Below are 24,012 nucleotides of genomic sequence, written 5' to 3'. Positions count from 1 at the left end.
CTGAGAATAGGAAAAACTGCCTAATGCAAAATGAAAGTGTGGAGCCACTTGCTAAAAAATAGTTAGGAATTCCAAGCTGGCAACAGCATTAACTGACGTGTGGGGCTCCGTGCGGCTGCACAGGTTACTTGTACATGAAGCCGGCCCAGTCCCGGGGACTGTCTGTGCTGGGGACAACTGTGGCAGTGTGGAAGCCAGGCAAGCTCTACTCTGGTCGGATGGGAAGGAAAGGGGCTGAGATATGAAATGCTAGCCCCACCCTGGCGGCCCCTGCCCACCAGTTCTCCATCTTGAAAATTTGCACGTATTCTAACTGCAATGGTGCAGGCCTGAGATGCTAAGTGTGGCAGCTAACATTTGTAGATTATTCACTGTGTGCCAGATACTAACTGCTTTATATGGATAAATGCTTTAAAAATCCTTATGGTAACCCTGTGAGGAAAGTCCTATAACTGAACTGGTTTTAAAGATGAAGAAATAGAAGCTCAACGAGGTTAAGTGACCTGCCCAGGGTCACACGGCTGTCGAGTATGGAGCCTGCTCTGTTTGCATCCTGGACCCATGATTTTAACTGCTATTCTAATCTCCCAGGCCCACAACACATCAACCACTACTGCACACATGGCCTTGGTCTTGAGGCACTCGAAGAACCAGGTACATAGAGTAGGTTCTCCCGGTTGGGTACAATCCCTTAATGTCCCCTTGGCCTCTAACACATGCACTAAGGCTCCCAGCACCTGTGAGTGGATCACACCTTCACTTGTCCTCATGGCAAACTGGGCATCTCCAGAGGCCACAAAGCTCAGAGGTGGATGCCCTCCCCAAGATGCCCCACATGCCCCTGCCGTGACCTGGCCTGCTCTTTCCATCCTGGGCATCAGGAATGGATTCCATTTCCTGGGCTATCCCCGTGATCTGGTCTAGAACTTTCCATCCCCAGGACTATCACACACTCTCCCAGGAAGATACCCAGCTGTCCTACCCACCCACCTTCAGAACTGCAAATCTCAGGGTACCTGAAAGAGCCCCCATGGTCCGAAACACGTCTATAGACTCTGCTGGGGCTCTGTCCCTGGCCCTTTGGTTCTGTGCTTGGTGGAATGTGAGTAATAGTAACAACAAAAAATGCATTAACAGTGTATGTGCCAGACAGTGTTGTAAGCACTTAAGACACGTTACTGCATTTAATCTTCACAACTATCTTGTAAGGGAGGTTTTAGTCTTATCCCAATTTTCTAAATGAGCAAACCAGAGAGGTTAGGTGACTCACCTATGGTCACACAGTGAGTGACATGGTTGATGTAGCTGTGATAGGATCAGAGTCCCAGACTGTCCGTCTCACTATCGCCTTGTGGGACCTCCCAGCACCTGCTGGGATAACATACCACAGGGAAGAGCCTGTCTCTGACTGCCTGGCTCCCCTGCCCATATTCCCTTCAGTGGCTTTTGGGGCCAAAGGCCCCTTCAAAGTGAACCCACAGTCCCCTCTGCTGGCAGCTGCCCTGCACTGCACCTCCTGTCTCTGACCTTGAATGGCCTTTATCATTAATAGTGGACAGGCATTTGGCTGCAAGCCATATAAACCAGCTCTGGCTAACTTAAGGGAAAAAAGGGTGGGGGGATGAGAGGCGAAGGTGAGGGTGGGAGGGAGAGTGGAGGTGACATGTTAGAAGGGTCATGAAGTATCTCACGGACTCCACGAAATTGTCACAGAAGACCCAGAGCACCCCACAGTGCGATCACAGGGCTTTCTTCCTAGAGCAGCAGTCCCCAGCCTTTTTGGCAAGAGGGACTGGTTTCGTGGAAGATAATTTTTCCACGGACAGGGGACAGGGGTGTGTGTGATGGTTTGAGGATGATTCAAGAGCATTACACTTACTGTGCAGTCAAACCTCTCTGCTAATGATCATCTGTATTTGCAGCTGCTCCCCAGCACTAGCATCACCGCCTCAGCTCCACGTCAGATCATCAGGCACTAGATTCTCATAAGGAGTGTGCAACCTAGATCCCTCCCATGTGCAGCTTACAGTAGGGTTTGTGGTCCTATGAGAATCCATGCTGCTGATGTGACAGGAGGTGGAGCTTACGGGGTGATGCGAGTGAGGGAGAGTGGCTGTAAATACAGATGAAGCTTCACTCACCTGCTGCTATGAGGCCTGGTTCCTAATAGGCCACGGATTGGTACCGGTCTGCAGCCCAGGGGTTGGGGACCGCAGTCCTAGAACACTGCCATCCATGAGATTCTGCTCTAATGATAACGATATTTCTGTGTTGTTTCATTGAAAATTCCACACTCCCAGGAGACAGTATCTCATTGTCCCTGCTTGAGCCAGGCATTTTCCACAAGTACAGACTGAGGCTGTGGGGCCTCCCTGGCAGGTCATTTCCTCTAATGGTCAGGCTGGCCCCTGTATGCCTTGATCTGCTCCTTGGCGTGATTAAGGGCTGGCCAGGCATGCCAGTGTGTGTGTGTGTGTGTGTGTGCGCGCGCACTCGTGAATGTGGCCAAAGAATGGGGTGAGCACTGGTCTGGGTGGCGGAGCATCCCAAGGCCAGGATGGAGGAGGGGGCTGTGCCAGGGATTGGTGATGGCAGGCAGGAGAAGGAGGTCAATAAGGAATCAGCACCTGGACCAAGGGTACTGATTCCTGTCATACTCCTACCCACCCCCATCCCAATACAGAGCCTACAAGTTTTTTTTTTTTTTTTTTTTTAGAGATGGGATCTTGATACATTGCCCAGGTTGGAGTGCAGTGGTAGGATGCCAGCTCACTGCAGCTTTGAATTCCTGGCTCAACTGAACCTCTCACCTCAGCCTCCTGAGTAGCTGGAACTATAGGCACCCACTACCACACCCAGCTAATTTTTTTTTTCAAAGACAGGATCTCACCATGTTGCCAAGGCTGGTCTCAAACTCCTGAGCTCAAGCTATTCTCCTACCTTGGCCTCCCAAAATGCTGAGATTACAGGTGTGAGCCACTGCACCTGTCCCCACCCTCCAACAATTTTAATCCTTTTAGCTACTGACATTCCATCCAAATTAGTTACATTTTCAATTTCACATTTTACCCAAAGCCCTTTGCCAGCTTCGGGGTGACTTAGGCACTGGTGGCTGGGGACAGAGAGGGAGCTTTTACACACTCACCCTCTTCCTTGCAATTTGCTTCTCTGCTGTGGGTTTTAGGGAGGAGGGAGAAAGGGAAAAAAGAGTTTCTCATGTGACTGCCCTTGGTGAGTTGGGACAGGCTGCTTCCTGTGGGTCATAATTCCTTTGTGGGTCATAATTTCCTTGCATAATAACCATACATCAGTTGCTCTCAGTGCCTAAGAGCAGAGGTGATGTTCCAAATATTTAACAACCAGAATGGCACAGGCATCAACCCATCAGAACAGTCACCAGCCAATTCCTGAGCAGTGTCCTGAAAGCTCCCTGCCGTGCCAGGCCAGAGACAGTGGGCAGAGGCACTTACTAGATAGTTTAAAAGCCCTGGAAGTCCTGGAGGTGGGAGCAGGGTGGCGGGAGTGGCAGGAGGCACTTGGGAAAGTGGCTATTTACCAACCAATTTGGAAACCTTTCAGTACTTTAATAATTCGTGTGGTGGCTGAATTTTAGCCTTGCCATCACTAATTCAATTCACTATCAGTACACTCGGAGCTGGCAGTGAGGTTTCTCCAGGCCCAAGCCATTCTTTTGGATATTGGTGGTCTCTTGAAACAACTACATTTTCCAGATCTCCAGCTGGCAGCATGTGGGGATCCCCGCAAGCCTGCAGCTCCCAATCTTAACTGGACTCTTCACCCCCAGCTTTAAGGTCTATACCTGTGCTGTCCAATTTTTTTTTTTTTTTTGGAGACAGAGTCTCACTCTGTTGCCTGGGCTAGAGTGCCGTGGCGTCAGCCTAGCTCACAGCAACCTCAATCTCCTGGGCTCAAGTGATCCTCCTGCCTCAGCCTCCCGAGTAGCTGGGATTACAGACATGTGCCACCATGCCCGGATAATTTTTTCTATATATTTTTAGTTGTCCAGCTAATTTCTTTCTATTTTTTTAGTAGAGATGGGGTCTCGCTCTTGCTCAGGCTGGTCTTGAACTCCTGAGCTCAAACGATCTGCCTCAGCCTCCCAGAGTGCTAGGATTATGGGCATGAGCCACCGTGCCCGGCCTGTGCTGTCCAGTTTAATAACCACAGCCTACATGTGATTATTTTTTAAAAAATTAATGAAATTTTAAATTTTAGTTCCTCATTGGCACTAGTTACATTTAAGTGCTCAGTAGCCCCAAGTGCCTAGTAGCTACCATCTTAGATAGGGTGGGTACAGAACTTTGCAAAAAGTTCCATTGGTCAGCTCTGGACTATAGGCCCATCTTCTGTAACTCTCAGGAATTGACCACTGAAGGGTGCAGTCCTTACCCTCTCCAGTTGGCATTGCCAGCACGTCTCTCCTCACTGCTTCTTCCATCTCATCCCAACCCCTGCCATAGCAGCACTGAAGCAGGTAACACACCTTAGGGGTCAGCTGAGATACAACCAGGAAGTAAGAGTCTGACTCACTTTCCTGGGGATACTCCACAACTTCATGAGCTAATTCCTAGAGGTCTCCCACCCAGAGTTTTGGGGAAGGGAAACATTTGAATACACCCACAAGCAACGAGGGGAGAAGACAGTCTGTCCCCCTTTATAAGCGTAGTGCTCTTCCTGCCTCAGCCCTCTTTATGGAAGCCTAGGGGTGGGGGCAGAGCGATTGTTGGGCTGGCTCTGAAGTTGGGTATCTCTCAGCAAACATCGCATGAAGGTAGCTGAAACTACAATCTTCGGTACTCTGAATTTACCAGTCACTTGTCTGTTTGCTCTTAATGCCATTCTCATCTTACTGTGCTCCCCTCTGCATAGCAAGGAGCTGGAAACCTGTAAACCACATTTCTCAGATTCTTTTATCAAACTATTAATAACTTCCCATTAAGTTCTGCCAACGAGTGGCTCTGGTGGGAATTTGGAAGGCAGAAGAAAGAAACTTGCTTTTCCTTTTCCAGCAATGGTAGGAGCAGCAGCTTCTGCAGCAGCAAGAACAACGAGGTGGCTGCAGGCTCCCAGCACTCTTCCCGTGGCGGTGGTGGCAAGCACCCCAGCGGCCTGGGCAGCATGGCTCTCATGACCTCTAGCTCTGGCAGTGACAGCCACAGAAGCAGGTGAACTTCAGACTTCCAGACTGCAGCACCAGTGAGAATGCGAGCTCCTGGCTTCCTGCAGGGCCATAGCGGTGGTTCTAGTAGTGGCAAGAGCAGGGGCTCCAACCGACTTAGCAATGCAATGCACTCAGGCTCTGGATAGCACCATTTTTCCCTTTGACCCTCCAGCCTATGGATGGCAGTGGCTTCCTGCAATTAGAAGTCTTCGGGTAACCTCACCATCTGTGTTTTGCTCCTCTAGCTCTTTAACACTTTTGTATTCAATCTGTCATATTAAATTCTCTCTCTGGTATACTAGAATGGTTTTCTGTTTTCCCTGAAATGTAAGAAGTGCTGTATGTCACTTTCAAAGCAAAGCCTTTAGAAGCAGGTGTGCCTTCTCCACATTCTTTCCCTTTTCCCTGGCTGGAGAACCTAAGGGATGGTAGAATGGCAAGGTAGAAGGGATATAGGTCCCCAAATCCTTCAAGGAGGAGAACCACCCATCAACCTGACACCAGCTCTGGACTCTATGTAAACAAAAACTTCTGTTGTCACAACCACGCTTGACTAGCTTTAAAAAAAAAAAAAAATTAAAAGAAAAAACTTCTGTTGCATTTGAGTCATTGTGTATCTGAATCTATTTGTTATGGCAATTTAGCCTTTGCCCCAACTAATATGGCACCTTAATGACCATGATCTATATATTTATGTAAATACAGTGCTTACTTGCACCAGGCACTCTGCTAAGCACCTTGTCCTCACTGAATCCTCCCACAATAACTAGTTCTTATTACTATTCCCATTTACAGACCAGATAACTCGATTGCAGAGAGATTAGATAACCTGTCCAGGATCTGTCTGACTTGAAAGCCTATGCACTTAGATATATATGTAGACAGATATTTTATATACACATATATTATATATTTTGTTTGCCCCCACTCTGTGCCCTATTCTACCCTGCACTGTGTCCCAGGAGGCTGCATGTGAACTGCACTGACTGGGCTTCCTATTGGATTTGGCTAATGAGAGACACAGAAGGAGAATGGCACATGGGAATAGAAGAAGGTCAAGGTGTTTTTTTCCACCCACCCCCAGTCTCTCTGTACCAGGCCATGTGTTGGCCGTGACTATGTTCACTGCCAAAGTCCATGGCGCCCACTGAAAAGCTATTTCCTACAATAACAGCTCTCTCCTCTCCTCTTGCACCTTGTGGCTTAGGGGTGGCACTGGATCACCACGGGTGCTAGCTCCAGGGTACTTGGCAATACTTTGTTGATTTCTCTCAACCTTGCCCATATCTGTTCCCTCACTGACCTAGTTTCAATGATCCCTTTGAGTGCTATCTGTCATGTGTTTTTTTATCCAGCATTTATTCACCCTTTTCTTGGTAGGAATACCCTCCTGTCCTACTCCGGGTGCACATTCTTTGGTAGTAGTTGACTTGACTTCCCAGTTCTAGGTGTAGGCCAGTGACTCAACCCTGGTCAATCAGAGCACAGCATCCCCCCCCCACTTGCCCCCAAATCCCCATCTTTAGTGATTGATTCTAGCACTGGGAAAGAGAAGCGCTCTTCTCTTTTGTGGGACTCCAATCTGAAAGTACGTTAGCCTGGAGATGCTGGCAGATATATTGCCTTTATGTGGATCCCAAGAATGAAGCCAACACTCAGGAGAGCAAAGCTGAGCTCCTGGAAAGAGGTCAGATATTAATCACATTGTTTAAACCCTTGAATCCAGCCATCCCTAAAGTCCGATCTATGTCCGAGGTTTTCCCTTACTTAAGCCATACGTTCTCTTTTTGCATAACCCATTGTGGCCTGGACTTTCTGTCTTGTGTAACAAAGAGTCATAACTGATAGAGAAATATGTCAAATTGATACGTGTTCTTTGCAAGCACACAGAAATCACTTCTAGACAACCTAAGTTTAAAAAAGAAATCTTGGTGAGGAATGGGGTGTGGCTTAGAGAACCAAAGGAAAAGGAGAAAAAGCAGTTCTTAGAAAGGACATGTACCAGAGTGTTCCCTGGGGACTCAGATAGCAGGAATGAATGGACAGTGTCATCAGGGCACTGCCCTGGAATAACCAGTGCTAATCATCTACAATCCTTGAGTCACTTTACTCAAGATTCACTTTTTCTTGGTGAGAGTGGGCAGCAGGAGAGGAGAAAGATACAAAGACTATTTAACCTTACTTGAATCATATGTCCAACCCTTGTCCAAAGGCAAGACACCTAGATTGACAGTTCCCACAAAGACTGTACACAATAGGGCAGTATTACCTTATACTACAATTCTCCAAAGTAAAATCTGTTCTAAGCACTTTGCATATATGAATTCATTTTAATCCACAGAACAGCCCTATAAAATAGGTACTGTTATTATTATCCCTATTTTACAGATGAGGAAACTGAGACACAGAGAGGTAAATGGCCACACAACTGGTAAGTGACTGAGATGGGATGTCAACCCAGGCAGCCTGGCTTAAGTCTGTGCACTTAACCCACTACACATATGGCTTCTCCAGGAGAAGAGTGGGGGATAGATGCAGGACAGGCAAAGACATAAAGTCCCCTGCAGTTGTCACTAAAGGGATTATGGGAAACTTCTACTCTCTATCATTGTGTATCATTTTTTTTAAGCTACCATGTATTAATAAGCAAAAGAAGATAATAGATTTCCATTATCTATTGGAAATTTGAAAACAAAAATCCTGCTTAGCCAACAGAGAAGGGAAGGAACCCAACTCTAGTGATCTCACTTGTTCTCAACCACAAGAGAGACAGTGAACTATCTAGGACCTAGAGGAATTCCAGCTGTCACCAGGCTGCACTAGCCAAAGCAGAGAAAATCCAGGGAATCAGGAAGGCATTATCCATCATAAAGACACTGTTCAAGACCAAGGATGAGAGGAATGCTAGCAGTTAGGTGAAGCAAATTGCAGTGGTCACAGCCTGCAGACCTCTGCTCTCACCAAAACCCTATAGGGTTCAATTACCTGTGTGTCCTCTCTTGGGGCCCCTTGCACAGTCACCCTGTCCTTCTTCCATGCAGCTTGCTCTGCTCTCCTCATTCTTCAGGGCCTGCTCCTTCAATAACCTAGAACAGGTGCTTGCCAAGCCTCCAAGCCCGAGAACAGTAAGGCCATGACAAAGCCCCAAAACTTAAGCCACATCCCTCTGGCTCAGACTTCAGCTACACAACAGTGGAAATCCCAACTCAGTTCTGAATGCAACCCCTTTCCAGGAACACAGGTCAGCCAGTGGTTAAGCGTATGAGCTTTGGAGTCAGATCTAGGTTGGAATCCTAGCTCGGTGGCTAACAAGCTGTGTTACAACGGACAAATTCTCTAACTTCTCTGAGCCTCCATGCACTGCCATGAAATAAAGTAATGGTTCTGGGGCTGAATTCAGTCCCTCTGCACTGGTACAGCTGAACTGGTTGTTAGAGCATCAAAATACTTCTAAACTGAGTGGTAAATAGACAGCCGTAACCTTCAACTCCCCACTATACTAGCCTCTCTCCTACCTGTCCCACTGATCCAATAACTTAAGTGTCAACTCTCAGCAGAACGAAGAGCTACCAAGACCTTGATCTAGCACTAAGGCCAGCATCCATCCTGATTGGTAATGCTCGTGCCTGAATGGGTTGTTGGATATATTTAATATCACCCCTGACAGTGGTCATCTTTGGGATTAAGCGAGATGATACAGATAAAGAACTTGGCAGAGAGTCTGGCACATAGTGAAGCAAATCAATGTCAGCTGTTAATACTTTAAGCATCAAACTGAAGGGGACAGAAGAGGCAGGATCAAGATCAGGGTCTCAGAGCTGAGTATTATGAGTAGGTGAAGATGGGTTATGACTGGCAGTTTAGGGACAGTCACAGGGCCCCAAGATGATTCATGGGTGAGGCTGCTTGGGTAGTCCTGCCTGGGGGAGGGGGTGGTCAGGAGAAGCATGCACTGGCCAGCTTGCAGTTCAGGAGGGCTTCTCCTTGTTTTCACTACTTCCAGCTCCACTGTACCGCTGGAATCCCATGTCTTGTTCACCTGAGATAGAAAGGCTGCTCCCAGGAGGCTGGACTTTCCCTTTCTAATGCCTTGGGAAATCAGAAGCAAATACTCCAATCCAAGGTCTTTCCCCTTAAGAACTTGAAGGATCATTAGGAAAGGCAGTGGGATCTGGAGCTAGACTGCTGGGCTTCAAATTCCAGCTCTGTAGCTCTCTTTACTAGCTATGTGAACTTGGGTCATTGACTTCACCGCTCTGTGCCTTGATTTTCTCATCTGTTAAATGGGAGCAATAAGAGTACCTGCATCATAGAGTTCTTATGAGGAATAAATTAGGTAATACATATAAAGTCCTAGAACAGCACCTGGCACAAAGTAAGCTCTCAATATGTATTAGCTATTGTTAAGGGGCTCACAACTCTAAGTGGAGCTGTTAGATTCATTCCCACATAATCCTGTACAAGGTGACAGTCTATCTTCACCCTCACCCTGCTCCTCTGGGCCTCCTATACCAGCTCCCACGTTTCACAGACTGGGAGGCCCAGAGTAAGAAAGGTCTCGCCCACGGTTATATGTGGAATCACTGGCAAAAATGGGACCCCATTTTAGGGTTTCAGATGCCACTTCCAGCAACCTAGGCTGCCTCTCCCCACTTCCTCACATCTCAGATGACCATGGACTGCGAGCAAGCACAGTTCTTGCCCATCTCTGGGTCCCGGGGCCCAGAGCAGAGAGGGTGCCTGGGAAGTGAAAGACTTAGGGATTTCAAACATCTGTCCGTAGGGAGTCACCAACCCATGGTGCCAAGGATGTGGCTCCTATCTAGTGGATCCCCCAGCCCCCTGCTAAGGTCCCAGAGGGAAGACATAGCCTGCAGCCGGGAGAATGGGTAGAGCAAATCTGTTTCAAGAGGTGAATGGGGCGGTTCCTAAAGAAAAGGGACGCCCATTGGTTCCTCCCCAGCGATCCCCGCCCGGGCATTTCTGGGACCCGACCCAGAAGCCTGGCGTCCTCCCGCGGCAGGTCGGTCCCCATCCCCCGTCGCCCCGCCCACCTCCACCAGCGCAGCTCGGACAGAAGCCCCGCCTCTTCACCGCGGCTCTGCCTGGTCAGCCCCCATTCGACCAATCCCCAGACGCCCGCCCCCACTTGTGACAGGTCCTTAGAAGTTCCTCCTCCGCACGTGGCAAGTCCGGGGATATCTGCGCCCGCCAGCAGTCACTTGGGCGTAAAAGCGTTCCTTCCCACTGTCTTGGGCCGGGCGCTCTCAGACGCCAGTGCAGCCCGGACGGCCAGGCTGGGCTTTGGGGAGACCCCCAAGGGCGGGGAGGAGGTGTTCCCAGGGCCCTGAAACCTTCCAGACCCGCTCAGTATAAACCGCGTCGGGTTTGTGTCAACATCCGAGGCCAGAGCCTGGCGGCGGCTGGGGACAAACTCCGTCTACGGGAAGGGAAGATGGGAGGGTGGGAAACGGAGGGGTCCACGGGGTAGGCAGAGGGCTCCTTCTGGGGGAGGACGCGAGAGGCCTCCTGGGGGTCCGTGAGAAATAAGGAGGGCCTGTCTGGGGAGGGACTGGAATGAAGGGCTGGGGGGGGGGGGCGGCTGGAGGGAACCCACGACGAGCGTGGGGCCAGGCAGTCTCAGTACTTCGCCATCCCGCTGCGCTCTCCGCGCACATCCACCACCCTCCGCTCTGCACCCGGCGTGAGCGGAGTGGTGTGGGGGGCGCGAAGGGACCACCCCATCTCCTCCCTCCCCCACTCAGCTACTCGGCAGCTCCTCTTTGCCCCCCTCCAATTTAAGATGGGATAAGAGTGGGGGGGTCTCATCTTGTGACTCATCCCCTCTTCCATCCCCGCCCCCGCTAGTGCCCAGGAAGGGAAAGCTTAGAGATTTCGCTGTGATTCTTCCGTTTCCATAGCAACGTTGCGGTTGTTTTTTGTGAATCCACTTCAATGGTAGACACTTTTCACCCCAGATCTTGAGCCAGGGACTGAGCCTTAGGGCAGGGGTACGGGGGAATACAGCCCTCCCCTTCCTAGCGACTCTGGGAAGGTCAGCGCGGGCAGGCGGGGCGCGCTCCTGTGGCCGGGTCTCACTGGCCTCTTCATCCCCACCTGAAACCCCGCCTGCCACTCCGCCCCAGAGGAGCCAATAGACGTTCAATCTGCCCGGGGTGGGGCGGGGCTTATGCAAATCGTGCCGCCTTAGAGGCACATAGTGATACAAGAGCAGGGAGGCAGCTCCAGCGCGGACCTTGGAGAGCCCAGTCGTCCACCCGCTAGCCAGCCTAGATCCCCGCGGCCCGCTGAGGCTCGGAGCCATCCAGCGACCCGGCGAGTGGCCTCAGGTAACACGGGTGGGACTGGGCCCTCAAGGCCATCCTGCCGGGCGGAGGCCCTGGCCCCCTCCCCCTCCACTCTCCATTCCCATCCTTATCTCCTGCACCCTGTTTCGTCTCCCTGACCCCTGGTTCCGCCACAGGCGGCAGCATCTGGAGGGCCTGCACCCAGGCAGGGGACCACCGCCTCTGTCCAGGAACCACGGAGCCAGGGACGGAGACAGAGCTGCCTCCTCACCCCCAGCTCAGGTAAGAACCACCATTGCTCTGGCCCCCAAAACACACACACACACACACACACACACACACACACACACGCGGGGGGTGTAGTGTCATCGTTGCTAGAGGAGGCGCCAATCACCCTCCCTCCTGTTGCCTTTGGAGGTGGGGCGTCCTCAGCCCCATGGCAACATTCCACCCCACAGATAGCCCCCACCCACACTGCCGGGCCCCACCAGCAACTCACACACTTCACACCACTGGCTCCTGTCCCCAAAGACAGCCTCCAGCTCTAGAGAGCCCACTCCCTCCTCACACTGTCCCCTGCACTGTCCCCATTTCCCACCCCAAAGCAGACAGAGCTTATAGTACACCTGAGGGAGGGCAGACCCCCTACCCCCAGTTTTTCTCCTCACAGATACTCTCTTGACAATCTCCCCCCATGGCCCCCAGTGCCTGGCAGAGGCCCCATATTTGGCCTCCCATCCTGGCTGGAGGATGAACCAGGGCCACCATCCCCCAGCAGACCACTGTACCCTGTCAGCTGCTGCCAAGGCCCCAGCCTCCACACCTCCTCCATTCCCCTCACCCCTCACAGCCAGAGCACCCAGCCCTCCCATTCTACCTCTCCAATTTCTTTCTGAATTCTATGCGCTCTGGCCTTTTTGTGCCTAGCTGCTCCTTCTCTCCCATCTTCCTGTGTCCTCCACAGGGACCCTGCCAAAGCTCCATGTGGGCTGTGTGATCCCTTGCCCTAAGGTGGCCTGCACCTGGAGGGCAGAAGAGCTGGGTTCAAATCTTGCTTTTGCCTCAGTTGCTGTGTGACTTTGGTCAAGAAACTTCTGTCTCTGATCCTTCGTGAAATGGGGACAGGGGCAGGAGAGAGGGTGGACTGGGTGAGATGCTCTTGAACAGCCTTCCAACACACTCTGGTTCTATGGCTGATTATGATAAAAGAGGACCCTGAACCACGAGGACATTTCAGAGAGGATGCCTGGGGGCCTTCAGTTCTTGCTGAAGGAATATTCCTTCTTACCCAGGCCTAAGTACAGGCCACCCGCTCCCACACACTCTTCAGGCCCCTTCTATTAGGAGTGGTCCCTCCTAGATTACCAGCGCATCTGGCAGGGACAGCTCCCAATTGGAGGTGGCCGAGAGGGCCCACCCTTTGTTTGTTATCTCCCTCCTCTCACTGAAGAGAGGGAGAAGACCTGGCTGCTGCTGCTGTTGCTGTTGCTTGGGGAAGAGCAAAGGGAGGAGAGGAAAGAGAGAAAATCTCCTGACCAGGGAGCTGTTGTCACCATGGCAACCGCCTCAGCACCAGCTCCTCTGAAGCTGGGTGAGGGTGTGGGATTATTGCCTCCTTCAGTCCCTCCCACCCCTGCTGCCACCTCTCCATTCAAAACCCACAACCCCCAGCCCTCTGGAAGAAGCCTCTGAGCACAGAGGGGCAGTGGTTTTGTGGATGAGGCAGGGCCAGCTCCTTCACGGCTGCAAGACAGCCCTCAAGAGGTAGGCAGAGGAGCCTGCCCGTGTTCGGCAGGGCCACAGTGTCAACAGAACATGCCCCAGCTGGGTTCTGGCCTTCGTTTTGCTGATGGGCAGTAGTTGACCTTAGGTGAACCCTTCCTTTCCCTGGGTCTGGGTTCCATTGTCCCTGAAGTGGGTGCGATAGCAGGAGACCAGAGATAAACAAAGCAGCCCGACATAGTTCCAAGGAGGAAGAAGGGGGTTCTGCACCTCTCACATAATCCACCAAGGGACATTCATTGAACATCACTGTGTCCTAGGCACTGCCATTAGGTCTCTAGGGCAGTTCTGTGCAGGCACAGAGGGCAGAACAGGAACCACATGGAGGAGCTACAAGAGGGTAAACTCAGGAAAAATGGGAAAAGCACTTTTCTCAGTGTCCAGGCTGCTCAAAAGTGGACTGGGTCATATTGGGAGGGGATAAGCTCCTTGCCATTGAGCGAAAAGGCCTGGAGAACTTGTTCTGGCTCAGGCAAGATTTAATGCAAGGGCCTCTCCCAAATCAGCCTGTGTTCTACAATACCAGGTGAGGGGCACACAGGTGTGAAGTCTACACACTTGTCGGGGCTCAACTCCACGGCCTTCCAGGGTCTACTCATGCCCAAAGTGCCAAGCCCATGCTGCTGACAGTCCAGAGTGGAAAAGGCTGATTGTAAGAAAGTGGGCTTCAGCCAGGCCTGAAGGCTGCTTATGGCTTGCATTGACCCAGAAGAGAAGAAAGGATGTTAGTGGCAAGGAAAATAGCTAAGCAGATAGGTGAGGTTGGCTCTGGCTGTGGGGAGCCTGGCTTGAAAGGAGTATGCAGCTGCGAGGAGGGCAGTGGGAGGTGAAGCTTGACAGGTGGGCACCTTGAGACCAGATTCTAGATGATTCTGGCGTTTCAGGGGGCCCATGGGCATAGCCACCTCTAGGCTATATTGTATTTCTGGGCAAAGAATAAAGAAGCCATTACCTTGGAACAGAGAAATCAAAAGAAAGGCACTTCTCATGAGCAGGAGAGTCCCATGGGGTGGGCATGGCCTGGCACGCAGAGCCCCAGCTGGATTTCAGGCCCCTTGGCTGTGCCCTGGCTATGAACATAGTGAGGTTCCAGGAACACTTCAAAATAAGAAATGACAGGACTTAATGGCAAGTTGGACCTAGGGGAAGAGGAAAGGGGAAGACTGAAGGTAACGAAAGTTGTGTTTCCTCCCCACTCCGGGGTGCGAGGGAGAGAAGGAAGGGGCAGTGGAAAGAGTCTGACCGTCTCAGATTGAGGGTGAGTCTGATTGTAGACTTGCTGACCCAGAGGTACTGGTGGGCACCCCTAGGAAAAATATCTCCTGGGTGTCAGAGCTCCTGTGGCCTGGAGCTCAGGCCAGATAGTCCCACTGAGGCCAAAAAGAGATCAGAGCTAAGATTTTCCCAGAGGCAGGTGGGGCTGGAGCAGTTCTGTGCTGCACAGGAGCAGCCATGATTTGGAGAGGGTGGTCTGGGCAGGTGGCGTGGATTCGGCCGAGTGCTCATTTAGACCCTTCTGCCGTGTTAACCCAAGCTAGTTTTCTCCACTCTCTCAATTTCAGTTTGCACGAAAATAAGGGGATGATCTTAAAGGGCACTGCCAGCTTTGACCTCTAACAGCAGCAGAGAGGATGAGGAGAAATGAAGCAGGAGGCCCAGTCCTCACTGGGTCTGGGGCCGAAGAGGGGCAGGGAACAGGAGACAGAGAATTGTGGAGAAGGCAGCGCAGCGCAGGGCAGGGAGGAGGAAAGGGGCAGAAGGTGAAAGCCACACACAGAGAGATGTGTGCACTCTGACAGATTTGCAGCCTCATACATTGACGCGCTCCCACACACAGACCCAGCCCCTCACGCAGACGCTCAGGCACATCCCACAGGAGACAGCGGAGAGGCTCTGCCTCCCCCATCAGACACCTCTGCCTGTAGCTTCTCCAGCTTCCTTGACTATACCCAGAGCCTTCAGAATCCTTTCGGGGAGAGGGATGGAGCCTACCTCCTTCTGTCCATGGTGTTCCAAAGGCATCCTGGCCCCAGTGTACTGTTTTGGACCCCACAGCCCCAGGTTCCTGAAGATGACATGCTTCTTCATCCCTGGCTTCTCCTGAGGTCACAGGATTCCTCATCCTCTGCATGTGGTAGGTGAGGAAGGATGTTGCTACCTTCGTTGCTCCTGCATCTTCCTCATGACCCAGTAGAGGATTCTGAGGCCCAGAGATAACCTGTAACTAGCTCGAGGTCACCCAGCAAAGGAGGGGGCAATGGACAGACCAACCTCAGATTAGGGTATTGCCAGCAGTAAGGATTAGAGGCTACACTGGCAGGGGTTGAGCTGTGGAAGTGGAATTCCTTCTGCCAGTCCAAGGGCTTCCTTTTCCAGAGTAGCTTAAGGACAGGCTACCCTGAGGTGGGGGCCTGGCTCTCCTCCAAGGAGACTCCAGGCAAGTCAAAGGCACCTCCCAGGCCATGTCCTGGGAAACCCAGGCTCTGGAGGAACATTCCTCTCATGGAGGTCAGACAATAGTGTCTACCCAGCCTTCAAGGCCTAGCCTGGTCTTTTGGGCAGAGGCTGTACCACTCTCTGCAAATACTTCCCCTGGCACAGGCCACTTGAGGGGTTCATGGTCCAGCTGGGGAATGACTCTTGATCTTCCTCAAACCTGCTTCTCAGCAACAACACTTCTATTCATTGCATCCCAAATCTAAGCCTCTGCCCCAACTCCTCTGTCCCTCTCATCCCCACATCTCATCAGTCACCAAGTCCCGCCAATGCCCACTCCTAACCTCTCTTAGTCCATACACATCTCTCCACAACCCCTACCCTAGCATTGTCGTCTCTCGCCTGAACTATGTAGCAGGCCCCTCCTTGCTCTTCCTACCTGCCCCCACCCCAGGTCATCTTGCACACTGTGGCCAAAGGCAAAATTCTAAAACACATACCTTCTCTCTGGGTTCCCAGCACCTAGGTCAGGACCTGGCATATTGTAAGCATTCTGTTAGTGTTGTGCAATGAGTGCTATCTTCCTAGTCCTTGCTTTAAAACTGCCAGGAGCTTCTGTTCCTACATGTAAAGTCCAAACTCCTTGACATGGATTGAAGGCCCTGTGCAATCAGCCATCTACTTCTTTGACCCAGCTGTGAGTTATTGGGGGTTGACTTGTGTCTGCTTTATCTCCTTCACCAGCACAGGGTCTAGCACACCGTCAGCCTTAGTAAATGCTCAGGGAATGAATGGGTTAATGAAAAGCAGACAGAATCTCATCAGGTTCCTCACTGCCACAGACTAGGATTTCTGTTTGTGCAGAGGAAGGAAGGAGAGAAGCTTCCTGTTGGGGTGGCCCTGGAAGGCCCTGAGGAAGAACCTGGGAGACAGCACCAGGGACAAAGGAGGAGCTTGCTTCAGGTCCTGGCAGGAGAGGAGCGTGCCAAGGAGGGTGGGGGCTGAGTGCAGAAAGGCTGACTAGCAAGGAGAGGAGCCAGGGCTTTATTCCACAGGCCTGGGGAGCCACGGGAGGCGCGCACAGGAGCGGAGAGGATGGAGACTGTGCATGCTGCAGCATCGGTACCAGGAGAGCTGAAGACCTGGAAGCAGCTGGGGACCCCTGGGCGCCAGGAGAGGAAACTGCCGTGTGGGGAGGGGAGGGACCTGCTGTGGGGTTTGAGAAGAGAGGAGAGGAGGCCTGGTTATTGTGGAGTGTCAAGAGGGTCAGGGACCACCCCCTGTGTGGGAGAAGGGACAGGAGCACGGTGCTGAGGGAGGGTGGGCCCTCCTGTGGGAAGGGTGGGGTGAGGGATGGAGCCCCGCTTAGGAAGGCGGGGCTTGCCGGGGTGGTACTGAGAGGAAGGGACCCTGTCGAGGAAGGAGGGACCCTGGCTGCGGGACAGTTGGGCTTGTTATGGGAGGGAGGTGTTGTGGAGAAAGGGAACCCTGTCTGCCATAGGGGGTCTCAGCGACTGCTGCCGAGGTGAGGACCTTGCCTGGACCAAGTCGCAGGGAGCCCTTTGTGCCCCAGGCCCCGCCATGGGGAAGACCAACAGCAAGCTGGCCCCCGAGGTGCTGGAGGACCTGGTTCAGAACACGGAGTTCAGCGAGCAGGAGCTGAAGCAGTGGTACAAGGGCTTCCTGAAGGACTGCCCCAGCGGCATCCTCAACCTGGAGGAGTTCCAGCAGCTCTACATCAAGGTGGGCGGGCCGGGCGGGGCCCGGGGGCGGGGGCGGCGGGGCTGGCGGGGACGGGGGAGGTGCGGAGGCGGGGCGGAGGGCAGGGCTGGCCAAGGCTGAGGCTGCGTCCCGACGCCCCCGCCCCGACTCAGTTCTTTCCCTACGGCGACGCCTCCAAGTTCGCGCAGCACGCCTTCCGCACCTTCGACAAGAACGGCGACGGCACCATCGACTTCCGGGAGTTCATCTGCGCCCTCTCGGTCACCTCCCGCGGCAGCTTTGAGCAGAAACTCAACTGGGCCTTCGAGATGTACGACCTGGACGGCGACGGCCGCATCACGCGCCTGGAGATGCTGGAGATCATCGAGGTGCGCGGCGGGCCCGGTCTCCCAGCCTCCTGCCGCCCCCGCCCCGCCCCCGCCCCGCCCTCGCCCCGCCCCGCCTCCGCCCCCGCCGCAGGCCCGCGCTAGTGCGGTACCCCTCGGCCCGACGCGGGAGGTGCTGCCAGGAACCCCATGGTACAGAAGAGGAAACGTAGCTAGTGGCGGTTCTGGCCCCAGAGCCCGTGTTCTTCGCCCCTTCATTCTTTCAACAGACGTGTATCGAGTGCCTGCCGCGGTGCCAGGCACCGTTCAAAGTTCCTGCTTTCGTGGGACACTCCTTCTAGTGAGAAATTTTTGTTTTGTTTTTTTGAGACAGAGTCTGGCTTTGTTGCCCAGGCTAGAGTGAGTGCCATGGCGTCAGCCTAGCTCACAGCAACCTCAAACTCCTGGGCTCAAGCGATCCTCCTGCCTCAGCCTCCCAAGTAGCTGGGACTACAGGCATGCGACACCATGCCCGGCTAATTTTTTCTATATATATATCAGTTGGCCAATTAATTTCTTTCTATTTATGTTAGAGACAGGGTCTTGCTCTTGCTCAGGCTGGTTTCGAACTCCTGATCTCGAGCAATCCGCTCACCTCGGCCTCCCAGAGAGCTAGGATTACAGGCGTGAGCCACCATGCCCAGCTGAGAAAAAATTTTTAAAAGAAGTAAATAAGCCTATGCCGTGTGAGGTGATAAGTGCTATGAAGAAAATAAAGCAAAGTAAGGGGAGAGAGTGAGGGAGGAAAAAGTGATTTTATGGGAGGTGAAAGGCAAGCAGCAGCCTGAGTAAGTGAGGGAGCTAAGCCCTCGGTCTCCGGGAAGAGCGAGGAGCCGTACCTGCAGGCTGGAGTGTGTGTGGAATCCCAGGAGTGGCAGGGGTGCCCGGGTGGCAGGAGAGCAGTGAGTGAGGGGAGGGTGACAGGGAGGTGGTCAGAGAGGGAGCCGGGAGTCTCATAGACTGGGGTAGAGACTTCAGTTTTATTCTGGTGGAGGTGATGGAGGGAGAAAAGGCTTGGGGTGGGGCTCGGGGGTAGCAGAAGCAGGGGACCAGTTAGGAGGCTCCAGCCTTAGTCCAGTGGCCAGCTGAGGGAGGCTGCAGTCACAGAGGGGCAGCGTAAGTGGGAGGGAGTGCTTGGATGTGGGGTCTGTTGCAAAACTAGGGCTGACAAGATTTGCCGAGGGGTGGATGCAGAGTGTGAGGGAAGGAGGGCAGTCAAGAACGGCATCAGGAGGCCAAGCGTGGTGGCTCACACCTGTAATCCTAGTGCTCTGGGTGGCTGAGGGAGGAGGATCGCTCGAGGTCAGGAGTTTGAGATCAACTTGAGCAAGAGTGAGACCCCATCTCTACTAAAAATAGAAAGAAATTAGCTGGACAACTAAAAAATATATATATAGAGAAAAAATTAGCCCAGCATGCTGGCACATGCCTGTGGTCCCAGCTACTTGGGAGGCTGAGGCAGAACAATCACTTGAGCCCAAGAGTTTGAGCTTGCTGTGAGCTAGGCTGACGCCATGGCATTCTAGCCTGGGCAACAGAGCGAGACTCTGTCTCAAAAAAAAAAAAAAAATGGCTTCAGGGTTTGTGGTCCAAGGCATGGGCAGAATGGAGTTGCTACATACAACGACAGGGAATGCTGCAGGAGGAACAGACCAGGGTGAAGAGTTGGCTTTAGACATGTTCCATCTAAATAAACATTATTAGTGTAAGTTATGAGATGCTCATTAAATATCCAGTCTTAATGACCATGTATAACCTCCCAGTCTCCTCACCATGCCCCAGAGTTTCCCCTGCCTGCCCCCAGATCCCTTCACTCACACCATCCTCCCTGCCCCTGTGGGTGTTCACACCTCCCTCCTCACCCTTCCAGGCTATCTACAAGATGGTGGGCACTGTGATCATGATGCGCATGAACCAGGATGGGCTCACACCCCAGCAGCGCGTGGACAAGATCTTCAAGAAGATGGACCAGGATAAGGATGACCAGATTACGCTGGAGGAGTTCAAGGAGGCGGCCAAGAGTGACCCATCCATTGTGTTGCTGCTGCAGTGTGACATGCAGAAGTAGAGGCTGGTGAGGGGCAGGGCCCCTGGCCAGGAAGGGCATGGCCACCTCCCAACCTGATGACCTCTCTGGCTGGCCTTCCCTGGGGGAGGGGCACTCCAGCTTCACTCTCTGGCCCACCCACTCCTCTGCCCAAGCCCTATCTCCCCTCAGTCAAGATCCTTGAGGGACCACCTCACTTTGCAAAAGAGACAGGTCCTCAGATATCCTGTCGTCTAGCCCCAACCCCAGCCTTAGCCCAGAACCAACATCCACTGGGCATAGGGAGTTGGCTTTCGCAGGGTTAAGGAGGGAGGCTGGGGTCCTGCTTTGAAATTCTGTTATTCCTGGGATTGTGCTTTATGGAATGTGGTCCAACAGGCCCATCACAAGGCCAAATTAGGTCTGTCCTTTCTGTAGGACCCACATCTCTTAAAGGTGGTCTCCACCCTGTCCCCTCGACTCTACCTGGCCCCTCTGGCCCCAGCCTTTGGAGCTTTCATTTGTTCTTTCTTCAGCTAATGTTTATTGAGCACGTGTTCAATGCCAGGCATCTCTAAGTGCCAAGGAGGTGGTAGTTTACAAGACACATTCCATGTCCGTGGAAGCTCTCAGGGTAGTGAGGCAAACTTCCGGTGGTCAGGGTCTTAGGCTGGGATGTTGAGCAGAGCTGAGCGGAGGGTGCTGCAAGGCTGCTTAGTTTGAGAGGAGCTATCACATCTTCCATCTGGGCTCCACCCAGAGCCACAGAAGGATGGAATGAAAAGCATTTGGATGTTTGGGAGCCAAGTGAGTGGAAGTCTTAAGAAAAATGAAATTTATGTAATACCTATTTTTTTAGAACCCTTTGAAAGAACTAAAGTCATTTTATTAGTTTAGGATGTTAAGATGTACTCTATATTACTTGGTTTCTTATAAAATGATTAAATGAATAGAGAAAACACTAATTTTCACGGGGAAAAAGCTGAGAACAAAAAATGGAAAATACCACCAAATTGACCAGATAACACTTTTTCTTATCAGGCTAAGTCCTGAGCTGTCACCTTCAGCAGTTTTGCTGCTTCTGCTGCTTCCTTTTCATTACCTTTTTCAATTCAATGAACAATTCTACTGCACACTTACTCTGGTTGGGTGCTGACTGTAGAGACAGAAAAAAACAAGATTTGCCAAGAGTGAGAGAAGTGTATATCCCACATCTTGGTAGTTCGTTTCTGGATTTGGTGTAGTGTCAAGGATGAGCTTGTTCTTTCACTGCTACCAAAGCAGAAGGAGTTAGAAGCAAAGGACCTCCCAGCCACTGTTAGGCACTGCATTTGTGGACCAAATGCCTAAAACTGTGCTGGACATGCTCCATTTGAAAGGCTTTTTCTAACCCCAAATCCTAGATCTGCCAGGTAATTCACCGTCTTCCAAGTGCACTGGCTCTGCTTTCCAATGCCTGCTTTCCAATTTTGGATCCATGAGCTCTACAGCTGCATGTTTTGACTGCCAGAACAACTAATTTTGCTTCTTCATCAAGTCTTTCACACTTTCTCCTGTACTTGTGATCAGAAATTAGCTTTGACGTGCAGCGACAGTTGATTTCCTCTTGAACTACTGGTGAAAACAGTCTAGTACACAGGTGCTTTCAGCCCAGGGTGGGAGTAGGGAATGATTGCTGAGCCCAGGGTGGGAGAATTGCATCTACAGGAAAGAGATGCAGCAAGCCGCTCACTTCTGAGGGCTTACCTGTCCTGCCTCTCTGCAGGTGAAGACTCCTGGGGATGCTGACCTTTGGCCCTAAGCTCTATTGGGCCCTTGGAGGTAGCAAGGCCACTGAGTTGCCACCCTTTTTCTATCTTCCTGCTTATGACCAGCCATGTGGCAGGCTGGGGAATTCACATCCTCAGGCAGTAACTAGCAGATATTTACCAGTAATGCCTCCAGAGATGGTCCATTGCTCTCAGGAGTGGCTATTAGGTGTCTTGTGCCATTGATCAGCACCACAGACACATAGATGCCCAACAGCCTGCCTCAGCTGGGACCTGAATCTTCTGGCAGAAGGCTTTTCACTAAATGGGGTTCCTTCCCCCCAGATGTTGAATCTAATCTAACTCACAATCATATAGATTTTCAGGGCTTTCAAAGGCTTGCCATCTACCCCATCTCACTTTATCCTCGGAGCCCAGGGAGGTAGAGATTTTCATTCCCTTTCATTTTCCAGACTTGGAAGCTGAGTTTCAGAAAGTGGGAGACTCTTGTACAAGAGCACACAGTCAGGAGGTGACACAGTGCCAAGACTTGAACCCAAGCTCTAAGAGGATTTCTTCCCTTCGGAGTCTCTTCCCTGCCTATTTCTGTGACTGAGTTGTGCAGAGGGTGACAGTGGGACAAGCTAAGTTGATTTTCGTCTTTTATAACACAAGCTTCCTGCCAAAAAGTTTCTGAGCTTGTGGTCTTCCAAAAAGAAATAGGAGTTTGGTTGAAGTCCCATATTTTCAAGCCTCATGTTTTCTGCTCTGGGAGGCTCTGCTAACAGACCAGTGCTATCCTGGGAGGCCTCTGACTCAGAACCCTGGAAGCATCCTGCATTGTCTTTGCAACCACCTTCCTCCTGGAAGAGCTGGCAGGCAAGTCCTACCAAGAGGGCATGTTTGATTACTCTAGGCTTCTGGACACATGCCTATGGGCGATATTTGCTGGGCAGTCCCAGTATTCAGACAGCCCCTCAGTGTGAGCACAATGCCAGGCCAGGAACTGGGACCACCATGTTGCTGATGGGAGGAGCCACAGGCAGGCTAGGCCTTGCTCCCACATGCTCCTGGCTGTCCCACGGACTGTGCCTAGGAGCCCCTGTGGTAGAGCACTGGCCCTGCCTTGAGAAGAAAGGCAGGCCTCCCATCCCTGCCCCAGCTGAGAGGGACTTGCCACAAAGCACAAGGTTAGCAGAAATTTATGTATGACTTGCACAGACACAAAAATATGCAGACAATTAAAGCACTGATATATCCAAACTCTTCTTTGAAATTCTGTATCTCCTTACAACAGCTCTGTGAATTGCAAAGTTCCAGAATCAGCCTTCTTACATATTCTGCCCACATTCATCCTTTTGGGCTAGTTGATGAGCTCTTTGTTTCTTATCTCTAAAAATCATCAGCAAGGGCTACTTCAGATGGCCACTTTGAACTCTAGTCAGGATTATTTAACTTACCTTTAAATCAAAAGCGAATAAAAAGCAAGTTCATGAGCAAAGGCACGAAATCCTTCCCTTTCCTGACAATGGCAGAGTCCCTAGAGGTAGAAATTCATCTTGCTGCAGGGTGGGGTAGGGTGAGAAAAGAAAGAGAGAATAAGGGAAGAAGCTGAGGTTGCAGGGCAGGATAGTAAGCTGACACTGTAAATATTTTTACACAAAAATTTATTAAAACAACAGATATTTCCTGAAGATCTGCCCTGGGTGAGGCTTTGTGCTGACTCTACAGATCACTTTGGGGGCAAGAATACATTTGCTACATTCATCATTCTTGAAAAAAAACTAAGTCAAATCTTACAATTGAAGTCTCAGAAATATATGGGATTTACTTTCTGAAATTTTCAGGATTGTCTTTTTACCTTTGCCAGAGTTGGGGGCTGGACGGGGGCCTGGCAGGGTGTATGAACCTTCCTGCTTGTGCAGGTTGGTCAGGCCCAGGGCCTTCTAAGGAGCAGGGGGGAGGAGGGCTGGGGAAGCAGGGAAGAGGGGCCCAACTCACCACGGGCACTCCAGTGTAGCCCCCTGTCCCCTCCAGATGTGCTGCTTCTGGCTGTGCCCACAGTGACTGTCCTCACTGTTCCACCCTGTGCTGTGTTTTTTCCCCACTGACAGTGAATAAAAGGTGTGACTGTGCTGGGGGCTCCTGCTCTTCCCTAAGCTGGGGGAGGGATGGGCGAGGGTGGACTTGGGGGAGCTCACACAGTGGGAGCACCTCAGGGACCTCCTTGAGGCCGAGGTCCTTGATCTAGCACAGATTCTGGGAACATGGCACAAGACCTGCTTCATTCAGTGTGTTCAAAGAAAGTGGGGAGCAGATTACAAGAAACTCTAAAAATGGAAAATCAAGAATGGCTGGGGCCGGGCGCGGTGGCTCACGCCTGTAATCCTAGCACTCTGGGAGGCCGAGGCGGGCGGATTGCTCAAGGTCAGGAGTTCAAAAC

The 24,012-nt window shown here is 51.8% G+C and overlaps 1 protein-coding gene across 2 annotated transcripts; it reads left to right on the top strand.

Annotated features, from left to right (window-relative positions):
- The first annotated feature begins 11,414 nt into the window (after positions 1-11,414).
- On the top strand, positions 11,415-23,704 carry HPCAL4 (hippocalcin like 4). 2 transcript variants are annotated; one of them, XM_012779865.2, is made up of 5 exons: positions 11,415-11,532; positions 11,667-11,772; positions 17,210-17,451; positions 17,583-17,798; positions 19,666-23,704. In XM_012779865.2, exons 3-5 carry the CDS (start codon positions 17,290-17,292, stop codon positions 19,861-19,863), a joined length of 576 nt encoding a protein of 191 aa, XP_012635319.1. In that variant the 5' UTR covers positions 11,415-11,532; positions 11,667-11,772; positions 17,210-17,289; the 3' UTR covers positions 19,864-23,704. The 2 variants fall into 2 exon arrangements, with proteins under 2 accessions (XP_012635319.1, XP_020135839.1); XM_020280250.2 differs by lacking the exon at positions 11,415-11,532 and having other exon boundaries at positions 17,282-17,451.
- Positions 23,705-24,012: the final 308 nt, after the last annotated feature.

Source organism: Microcebus murinus, chromosome 2 (genome assembly GCF_040939455.1).
Source record: "Microcebus murinus isolate Inina chromosome 2, M.murinus_Inina_mat1.0, whole genome shotgun sequence".
Classification (NCBI taxonomy): domain Eukaryota; kingdom Metazoa; phylum Chordata; class Mammalia; order Primates; family Cheirogaleidae; genus Microcebus; species Microcebus murinus.
This window is presented reverse-complemented; position numbering and strand designations above follow the sequence as displayed.